Consider the following 10,864-nt stretch of genomic DNA (forward strand, 5'->3'; position numbering starts at 1 on the left):
GGTCATAATCACTAGCAGAGCACTTGGATTTCATCAAAAGACATAATGTATATTTTATACTAGTCACTTTTTAAATAGTGTTGCAGATCTGCCTGTTATGTTTTTATATTGCCAACACATGTTTATGGTATATTGTTGACCGTAGAGAAGGGTTAGAAAACACACATTTAGAGGCAATGTCGGGTCATTTGAAACGTGTCACACTACAAAACGTGAGATTAATAATGAATCGTTTTAATTTACTGACAACCCTTAAACATTTGAACAGTAATTTTACATATGAATATTCTGGATAATGAAATTATTTACTTACCTTTCCTTCTGGTTTTGTTGTGGTGGATGTATATTTTTGCGTTGCATATTTTCATACTTTTTATTCACACGGTCCAATTTGAAATCTTTATATCCAAAGGAGATGATTTGGGGAATTGGACAATCATCTGTCATTTTGGCGCGTTGTGAGCGCAGCGTTAACTGCGCATGTGCACATCAGTGGTGCTGGCGGGATTACATTTTTGCATATGAATTCATTGATGTTGCAATATCTTTTTTTAACACATTTCGTTTACTGTTTATATTAAGTTATTGAAAATAACAACAATAAAAAACATTCAAGTCATTTTCGAGTCATTCATGTCAAGTCTTGAGTCGCTGGTTCTCAAGTCAAAGTCATTTTGTCAAGCAAATCATAAATCCTTAAATTTGCGAGGCAAGTCATATAACTCGAGTCCTGCACCTTAATTATTAACAGAAATGAATAGATGTAAAATAATTGTTCATTGTTAATGATAACGCATTTATTAAAGTTAACGAATATGACCTCAGTATTTTAGTTGTTTTTACCATCAAAACGGATTTTTTGTTGATGTTTTGATTAGATCTATTAGACCTTATTCTATAGAAATATTCCGGGTTTAACACAAGTTAATCTCAATCAGCAGCATTTGTGTCATAATGTTGATCACCACAACAATTAATTTGACCCGTTTCTCCTTTTCTTTAATGTGTTCCAGTGAGACACTTCCAATGGAAGTCAATGGGGTTTAATCTGTACACATTCAAATACTGTTTCACAAGTATAAACAATATGTGTGTTAACGACACGATCACTAACCGTCTCTGGAACGGTCTCTTTCACAACTTCGTTGCTATGACAACGTAACGCCGTAAACGTTTAAACGGCCGTAAAAGCAACGATTTAAACAGGCTAAAATAATACACAAGTTTTAACAGAAAAATTTGTATAAAATTATAAGCTTCATATTTCTGCATTTAAACCCTCCAAAAAGTGCCCCCATTCAATTCAACATATTGAACCTGGAATGGAGAAATGTGACTATCGGTGTCTCCTTCATAACAGATACTGGCCTAAAGCTTAATTACGCTTTATTTGCGTGTCAGATCCGCCTGAAACTCCTCACTAGAATTAAAAACACACGAGTCATTTGTTGACATACAAGAGAGTTCCTGAACTGTGTTTCACGCGATTCAACTGTTTTCAGTATCCGGTTTCGCACGGATCAGAGTATATTCTTAGCAGGTAATGTGATGTTTAAGGTTTTACATTTGTAAAAATGTCAACAACATGTGGTTATAAAGAAGAGTTGAGAGGACCGTTGTTTATTAGCAGTGCCTCGGCTCGACGGTCCGAGGTTAGTTAATGTTTTATGTTATGACAGACACTTGAGCCTGAAATGCATTTTTACTCCAACAATAACTTAAACGTTATATAAAAGTGACCGCAACCTGGTTTAAAGTGGATGTTTAATGTTAAACTCAGGGTTAAATGTTAATTTATACATCATTTATAAAGAGCACAACACAGATTTCAGTCTGAAGACTTCCTAAAGATCATTGTGTTGTTGGATTTCTGTTTCAGTCCATGTCTGATAGTGAAATTATGGCTTCAAAATTTACACATTTAATATTTCCCAGCAGATGGCGCCATTTTCCTCATGTTTATCCTGTGGAGCAAATACAAACTTTTCCCCTATTCACTGTATTATAGTGTGTGTGTGTGTATTCTCTGTTTACTGTATTATAGTGTGTGTGTGTGTATTCTCTGTTTACTGTATTATAGTGTGTGTGTGTGTATTCTCTGTTTACTGTATTATAGTGTGTGTGTGTGTGTGTGTGTGTGTGTGTGTGTGTGTATTCTCTGTTTACTGTATTATAGACACCTGCAGGACAACTGAATACATGATGCAGATACAAGTGTGTGTGTGTGTGTGTGTGTGTGTGTGTGTGTGTGTGTGTGTGTGTGTGTGTGTGTGTGTGTGTGTGTGTGTGTGTGTAGAGAGAGAGAGAGAGAGAGAGTGTAAAAAACAACATTGGCATTACGTAAACAACTGGCAGGGTTAAAATCCTGAAAATGAATGAATATTTGGTAGTTATGATCAGGACTGATGTTGGTTAAAATATCAAAATTAGTGAAAGTGGAAAATAATATTAATATATCATATTATTATGGCAGTTTTTGATGTGGACATTTTTGTCCTTTAAGGTCCTGAGTGTGTTTTTTTTAATATAATTATGTATGTTTAATATAATAATGCATCAAAATCATTGTTGTTGCTAATCATTGACATATCCCAGACAGTGATAATCCCAAAAATAAGTTAAATGGTTGTTATCCATCTGGATCGTGTGTTTTGGTAGTTTTTGCATCACGTCTTGAGACCAGAAACAGAAAACGGGCAATTACAATCCTATTGGTGGAAAACTGTGTTAGCATAAACTGTCCATCAACTGTTGGAGGGAATCTTTCTGATCAAGTTAAAGTTTGTTTACATGTTTACAGCAGCTACACAATAAATAACGTCTGGTTAAATGGCACAGACATTTGAAGCTCTGTCGCCCCCTTGAGGACCGAGGTTTGTTACCGCCACAGTCGCGCATATGTACAACTGCACACTGGCATTGCTGATGATTATTCACACGAGTACTTGCGTAGTTTCTGGCCTTAAAGTAGAAATGTTTTATGGTTGAAATAAAACTGATTTGCGTTCCATCAAACGAGTCACTTTAATGTTACACAAACACAATTTACAGCAGCAGTTTGACTCGGAATGAAGATCTCTGTTCTTCTAACATCACAAAAAGATCTCAAAACATCATCTAAACATCAAAATCCTCAAAAATACATCTGACCTCAAACTAAAGCTTTTTACTAAACATTACCAGCATGCTGTGTTAAAACCGACACTGTTACCCGGAGCACAAATATTCATCTAAAAAATGCAAATACTCCCATGATGTGCAGTCCCTACAAAACTAACACTCATAAAACCCGTGAAAAACACACAGCAAGCAAAAAACTGAATCCAGCAGAAGAGTGCAGCGTCCGATTGTAAACTACAAACGATAAAAACTTGCTGGATGCGAGTCAGAATGAAGTCCGTGATCGGCTGTTGTCTTTAGAGCCGCTCTGTGAGTGTCAGAGTCGCCGGGGACTCGGATGGCCGTTGTGGTAAAGCTTCTGTTTGACGTGGATCACATTATTCCCGGAGTCTTCCGTCCGGCGCGTTTGCAGACGTCTGCGCAGCTCTCTGATGTTACACACACGAGAGACCCAACGCCACGAGCGCCACAACTCGCCATCTGCGCCTGAGGAGACAGAATCAGTTACATGAGCAGCTAACACTGCAAATCCATTTGGTGCCGCAGAAAATTAGCATTTCCCCACAAGTTCCTTCACAACAGTTTGCGTTTCCTCACAATTGTCTGTGTTCCCTCGCAGTACATTTTGGATTCCCTTGCAACAAATGATGCGTTTCCTCGCAATACATTTGTGCAATAAGTTAGTGTTCGCTTGCAATAGATTGTGTAATTGAGGCCTCAACACATCAAGCCATGTGCAACTATCTGGACCATGGAGTCAATGAACGCCACAGTTAATCCTAACCCTTCATTCAACATGGAAGAGATTGGTTGCAGCTTGAACACCATCGACTCGAGGAACCATCGCTCTCCTGCGACTGCATCCGGGCGCTCTCTACAGGCAACTGCAAGTATCATACCAGTAACTAACTGCACATAGTTTAGTAGAAGATGAAAACCTGTTTGTAACAAAAGGTGCTTTTAATTTAAGAAACGGATGGTCAGGTGACTCATAAGTGCATTTCCATTATTCTGTTCCGGTTTATTTCCCGTTCCCATGTAGGAGTGATTTGTGTGTATGTCTTTGTTTAGATTAGTTATGTGTTTGCATTTTAGTTAAATAAACTTTTGTGTACATTCTTGCGTTCTGGTCTGCTTGTAAATCAACGTAAATGTAACGATTCGGTCTCAGCTCCATGTTAAGAGTTATTTCTGTGTGGCCACGAATAATATCCTTCCTGACAATTGATAGACGATCAATACTGAGTGTGCACTGGATGAACAGATACATTGATTCTAATATTAATTCAGCTAACTCAAGTTAATCCTATTAACCGATCCAAATGTTCATAATTAATTCTAATGAGTTATGATTAATTATTCATGTTTCTGTTTTAAAGATGTGTTGACTCTGGTATATTTTGATAAATAATCTGTAAATAAATAATAATAAATTGAATCCTACACTTCAATACCTAATAAGGACAGTTTAATGTAGTTCATAGCTCACATATTTCAAGAAATAATCCCCAATATGTTATGCATTCTCACGCAATCCTTCACAACCGTTTGCAATCCCTGGCAAAGTTTTGCCTTCCTAATGGGACGTTTTGTGGTTACTATGATTATCACAATTGCTATTGCTCAAGAAAGGTTCCTGTACCAGAGTTAATATTCGTAACAGATGTATAAAGGTATTGCGAGGAACACACAATGCATTGTGAGGGACGTGTAATGTATAGGATAAGAGAGCACATGTTGTTAAACTGTTTTTACATGTGATCTGCTCCATACAGTGACAGTAGCATCACACGGTGTCACACTACACTTGACCGAACACTACTTCCCTCCCTCTCTCAAGGGGCTCTGTACACATGTATATAATGTGCTCACTGTTATGTCTGCTGGATCTCCAGATCCTCAGAGCGCAGTGAAGTACCCCGTCCAGCCACAGCAGAATCCAGCTGATACAGAAGCCCATCAGCAGACCCAGAACCAGGTCCAGTTCCTGTTTACTCACACTGGAACCAGCAGAGGAACCGATGTAGTCCCTCGAGACGGAGCCCTCGTATGGGATCACATATTCCACATGATGCCTGGAGACGAGAGGACATCAAATCACCCAAACGAGATTAAACATTCATGATCCACTGAACACATTCTGATGTTAGTCCCACATATAGTAAAGCGCTATAAGTGTGGATGGTTCTCCTCAGAGAATGCAATGACACATGTTCATATTGAGATCTGCCATTCGATGGAAGACTTCTTGAGCTAATCTGAGCACAGTGTGAGACATTGTTGAGATGTTTCCTGAACATGCAAGTCTGTGTCAGTTGAGATATTACAGAGAGAGAGACACGGGAACGAAATAAAGAGGTTTGGATGAGTCTCTGACTAATAATATTCACATCTTGAGGCTCTCAGAAGAGATTAAACTGTGTGTGTGTGGGAGTTGCTGAAAACAGCATGAACGGGGTCAGATGAATCATGTGAGCGGGTCCTGTAGGTGTGTGTCTCTTTTAATAACAGTTTTCTATATACTGCAAGTCTATAAGATCATATATTTAATATGTATTTACCATTATAGGGATTTACAGTTATCATACGGAGATCCTTAGAGAACAGCGATAGCAGCGATCCAGTTTTACATCACGATTATTTTGGGTTGCGTGATGAGCCCTTAGTCTCACTCCAGTGACCATTGTTTAATCATGTTACTTGTAGTAAACCATAGTAACCACAACATTAACCCTGGTTACCTCAGTCATGTTTACTACAATATTACTTTTGTAAAACCATGTTTAATTATTGTGAGCGAAACTATTCTGTGGGAACACTAAACTACTTCAGAAAATAAATTCCCTCTCTGTCCTCTAGGGGCTCCATACTATCATGTGATTACCCTTGTGCTAAAACACGCCCTCAGTATTTAACATCATCAATTTAACATCATTAAATTATTTTTCATACATATAGTAACACATATATAACACATATTTTCTAGCTTTCTCTATTAGGCAAAATTTTAAGCAGTTTTTATTAACACCCTTTTCTTCCCAATATTGGAATGACCAATTCCCACTACTTAGTAGGTCCTCGTGGTGGCGCGGTTACTCACCTCAATCCGGGTGGAGGAGGACGAGTCTCAGTTGCCGCCGCTTCTGAGATCGTCAATCCGCGCATCTGATCACGTGACTTGTTGTGCATGACACCGCTGAGACTCACAGCATGTGGAGACTCATGCTACTCTCCACGATCCACACACAACTCACCACACGCCCCATTGAGAGAACCACTAATCACCACCACGAGGAGGTTACCCCATGTGACTCTACCCTCCCTAGCAACCGGCCCAATTTGGTTACCACATGTGACTCTACCCTCCCTAGCAACCGGGCCAATTTGGTTACCCCATGTGACTCTACCCTCCCTAGCAACCAGGACAATTTGGTCATCCCATGTGACTCTACCCTCCCTAGCAACCGGGCCAATTTGGTTACCCCATGTGACTCTACCCTCCCTAGCAACCGGCCCAATTTGGTTACCCCATGTGACTCTACCCTCCCTAGCAACTGGCCCAATTTGGTTGCTAAGGAGACCTGGCTGGAGTCACTCAGCACGCTCTGGATTCAAACTCACGACTCCAGGTGTGATAGTGTCAATACTCGCTGAGATACCCAGACCCCAATTTTAAGCAGTTTTTAACTGAACCGAAATGAAATAAAACTGGACTATTCACTTTCTGAACACACAATGCTGGTGTAATTCATGAGTTAGCTGGTTCTTATTGACCTGGAGCGCATTGAGGTACACGGATTCCAGAGCGGCTCGAGCACAGGATTGGCCAGAACAAGCTCCTCCCTGAACTAACATCCCTGAAATTGGAGCAGTGGTGGCTCTGGGTTACTGACTGAAAGGTCGGGGGTTCAAGCCCCAGTACTGCCATGTTACCACTGTTGGGCCCTTGACCCTATCTGCTCCAGGGGTAATGTGTCATGGCTGACCCTAGCTGGGAATCTCACTGTATACATGCAATAATGTATGTATAATGTATGACCAAAATAAAGGCCTCTATTCTAAAATGGGTTGTGAACACTCTTCCATTCCCATTTTAATCAACTATTGTGATCACGTGTAATTACTGCAGTGGAATATCAAAACTCACAAGAGCGACAGAAGCCACACAAAAGACTCGCTTTTATCTTTTTTTATCTTAACAGTTTCGCAATAATCAGAGAAAATATTTCTCAATGTAGACTTAAAGACTTTCTCCACAAATTTCACCTTTATGTTGCAAGTCAAGTCTCAAGTCAGCTGTTTTCCAACAAGTGTGACTTAAGTTTCCATCTCTACCTGAATGTCAGGCCTGTAATGTTAGGTCAGGGGACGTTCAACAAGCTATCTCCCCGTTACACGTTACTGGCATCTATACCCACCACATTCAAACAGGCTCAGGTGACCTCACTGCGTAACCAACCCAAACCCAACACTAGTGGAATATTCCAGAGCAAGATCCTCTGTCGACACTGGACATCACAGACTCATCAGGGTTATCTAGGAGTCACGTTAGTTAACTGCTCAATATACATTACTGGAACTAATGTATCATGGATTGTTCTAGCACTGTTATGCAGATGTTTACTTCTGAAGGCTAATTCTCCATGTGTTTTATAAATGGGGTTTTCAGCTGTCTGTGTAAACATTACTGGAAAACACTCGGGCGGTTTCTTCTACAACATAAATTACACACTTTCATACCTCAAACGTGAATTCTGAAGCTGCTGCCTTTAAAAAAATTATGTTAAATAAGGACTACAACTACCAGAAGCATGCGAGTGAATGTGCCTGACAAAATGGAAAACCGTTGTAGTCCTTATCTAGCAACATGCTAGCGACATGCTTAAAACAACATACAAAATCCTCATTTGGGTTATGACTGCATGTAATTTATACTGTACAATGATGCATCCATGTATCTTCAGGTTTATGTTCTTTTACTCCTAAATCCACAACTGAATTATAAAAACCCATAGATTACAAATGCTAATTCTAATGCTAATTCTAATGCTAATTTGGACTACAACAGTCTGGAATCAGTTATTTCACTGATTGGCTTCCAAGACATTTTTCATATTTTAATCCCTTAAACGCTCGCAGGAACTTATGTCGCTTTCTCACGCCACCGTTTAACATTCTGTGTAGAAGCTAAGCTAAATGTCTGAATGTTGTTTTTAGGTTATATAGCAACATGATCTCGGGAAAGTAGGCATGTTGTTTCCAGTACCCTGGGATTGGCCGCAGTGACAAGGACCATCTCGTGTGTTTACCTTCCCTTGTGGTGCAGAAGCCCATTGCGTCGGAGACCCAGGTTAGCGTCCCACATTGAAACCAGGAAGTATTCACTTTCACATAATTAGTGACAACTTGTTTTACACCACTGATGCTTAGGTTCAGGTTTGGGAGGGTACAGTTAATTAAATATACAATCCTCTTCACTGGAATACAGCCTGCACACAATTAGCTTCACAACTTGCTTTTGGCGCCCCGTCCTGGACATTATACCTGGGAAATGAAGCTCAAACGCGCCCAACAACACTTTGGCCACTGGGGGCAGTGTTTCACATTTCGGTAAACACAGACCGAACATACTCTTAAATGTATTCATTTCCCTGTATATACTATAAATGCTGTTTAGGTCAGGTGACTCTTACCTGCCGCAGGTGCAGTGACACACGCGCTCGGGTCCGCGCATGCGCGGTAGGATGAAGTTGTGAAATCGGTCTAGAAGTGCGTTCATGTCGAACATGCACACGATGGCCTGGAAAACACCAAAACTACTGCCATTTACTACTGTTTCTCCAAAGAGATTCATGCAGTGAGCTAGAAAGTTGAGCTGCAGTCATTGTGAGTTATATAATCCCTCAGAGGAATCTTCACACAGATCTTCTTACCAGCACCACAACCGCTCCAGACACCATAAACATCATCTTCCTCACAGCCCAGAGATCATTGCACCATTATCACGGAGCATCCTCTCAATAGATCATTCCACCATCCTCTTCCTCGCAGGTGCAGCACAGCTCGTGTCGGACTGTCGCGCGCAGCATCAGATGTCTCACCTGCGGATCGGATGCATCATGTGTGAAACACGCGATCAGATGTTTGTTTCCGGCACACACACGCGGGTTGAGATGTGTGATCGGAGTGGATCGGATCACATCAGTCCATTAGCTTGATGAGAAACTCCTGCGTCACGATCATCTGGAATAACAGACGCACGCGGACAAACAGAACCGAAATACCACGGTACGGTATTTACACAAATACCGCAATCATCAATGATATACATTTATATGGCAGTGCAATGGGCCATGAGTGTGTGTTTTATTATTGTGTGATTGCATTAATTACTGTAAATAATGAGCAACATTCACAGCGTTATTTGACTGATTTATTCATTTATAGTGCAATATTTACAAGAATCATTTCAGGCACTCTGGGTCTGCTTCAGGTACAATTACAGAATCTCATGTTCATTTACAAAATAGAAATAATAAGAAAAACATAATATATCCTCAACAGGAATCAAATCCAATGTTGAAATCATTCTCCAATAAATTCATGAGAAAATCAAAAATATCACCCATAATCTTTAAACATCATTTGCTTGTGTAATCCAGTTAAACACGATCCCGTGCTATTAAATCCACTGGTATGTCTATATATTAGCCATGCGCTCAACTCTCAGACTAAATGAGGTCATGACAGAATCAGAGTTTGCTTTAGTCTAGAAACAATAAATACAAAATCTTAAACCAGCCCAAGCTGGTCTAAGCTGGTTTCAGATGGTCCAAGCCAGACCAAGCTGGTCAATCAGCAGGAAAGTGCACAAACCCCCTAAAACCAGCCAAGCAAAGCTAGTTTAAGATGTTTTTTGTAGGACTGTTTCTCTGGTTCATTCAGCATAATGTGGCAGAAATCAACGTATAAAGGTATTAAACACAAAAGCAGCACTTCCTGTCCAGCTAAAGTCAGTGTGCAGGAACTGCGACAGAACGGCTCTTCTGATGTTTGAGACATGTGTGTCACGTGTGAGTTCTTGCATGTAAATGAGCACGCGGTCATGCCATTACTCTGCTGCCATGGCAACCGGCCTGCCGTCAGCGGGAGTGTGTGTCAATAGAAGCAGACGGTGTGTAGAAACGGTCTGTGGCTTTTGTCTTCAAACTCCTGCAGAAGTTCGTCCATTTCATTCTCCATGTCGTCAGTGTGTTGAATCTGAGACAAACACATTTATCAATATTCTTAAACGCACATATCTGTGTGTATTGATGCCTCAGCAATATTCAAGTTCCTAATTTAATGTGAAACAGAAACGGTCTGATTTCAATTAGCATTGTGACTGTGTTGTGAGATTGGGTGATTAAAACAGGAATGGTGTAATCTGTACCGCACTAACATGATGGGCAGAGCTAGTGTCACTGGATACGTGTAATGGGGCAGATCAGGCTTTGATGCCAGCACAATGCCAGTGCAACAGGGGTATAAACTGGTGTTTAACATCAGCGGTACTCACACACTGGCACAGTTCACAGATGAGGAACGCTCCCAGCGTGGCCTCCTCATGATTGTCCTGAATGTCCACATTAATCACGTGCACCGGCTGAAAGGTCTCCTGCTCGCGAGAGTTCAGGTCTGACGGAGACACACATTCATAAAGGTCATAATGTTGATGAAAACAGATGTAATCATGTAAGAGATG

At 40.5% G+C, this 10,864-nt stretch overlaps 2 protein-coding genes across 3 annotated transcripts in view; one reads left to right on the forward strand and one right to left on the reverse strand.

The window, feature by feature from the left end:
- Positions 1 to 3,019: 3,019 nt before the first annotated feature.
- On the reverse strand, positions 3,020 to 9,250 carry LOC127639431 (transmembrane protein 240-like). Of its 2 annotated transcripts, XM_052121443.1 has the most exons (4): positions 9,054 to 9,250; positions 8,814 to 8,920; positions 4,993 to 5,195; positions 3,020 to 3,606 (listed from the first exon to the last, which is right to left on the reverse strand). In XM_052121443.1, exons 1-4 carry the CDS (start codon positions 9,087 to 9,089, stop codon positions 3,437 to 3,439), a joined length of 516 nt encoding a protein of 171 aa, XP_051977403.1. In that variant the 5' UTR covers positions 9,090 to 9,250; the 3' UTR covers positions 3,020 to 3,436. The 2 variants fall into 2 exon arrangements, with proteins under 2 accessions (XP_051977403.1, XP_051977401.1); XM_052121441.1 differs by having other exon boundaries at positions 8,814 to 9,250.
- LOC127639444 (olfactory receptor class A-like protein 4) overlaps positions 9,213 to 10,864 on the forward strand; it is a 27,003-nt gene continuing 25,351 nt past the window's right edge. The window contains exons 1-2 of the mRNA XM_052121498.1: positions 9,213 to 9,287; positions 9,376 to 9,408. Coding sequence (XP_051977458.1) covers positions 9,213 to 9,287; positions 9,376 to 9,408 — 108 coding nt within the window. The remainder of the gene's footprint in view (positions 9,288 to 9,375; positions 9,409 to 10,864) is intronic.

The sequence above is a fragment of the Xyrauchen texanus genome, chromosome 48, assembly GCF_025860055.1.
Source record: "Xyrauchen texanus isolate HMW12.3.18 chromosome 48, RBS_HiC_50CHRs, whole genome shotgun sequence".
In the NCBI taxonomy this organism is placed as follows: domain Eukaryota; kingdom Metazoa; phylum Chordata; class Actinopteri; order Cypriniformes; family Catostomidae; genus Xyrauchen; species Xyrauchen texanus.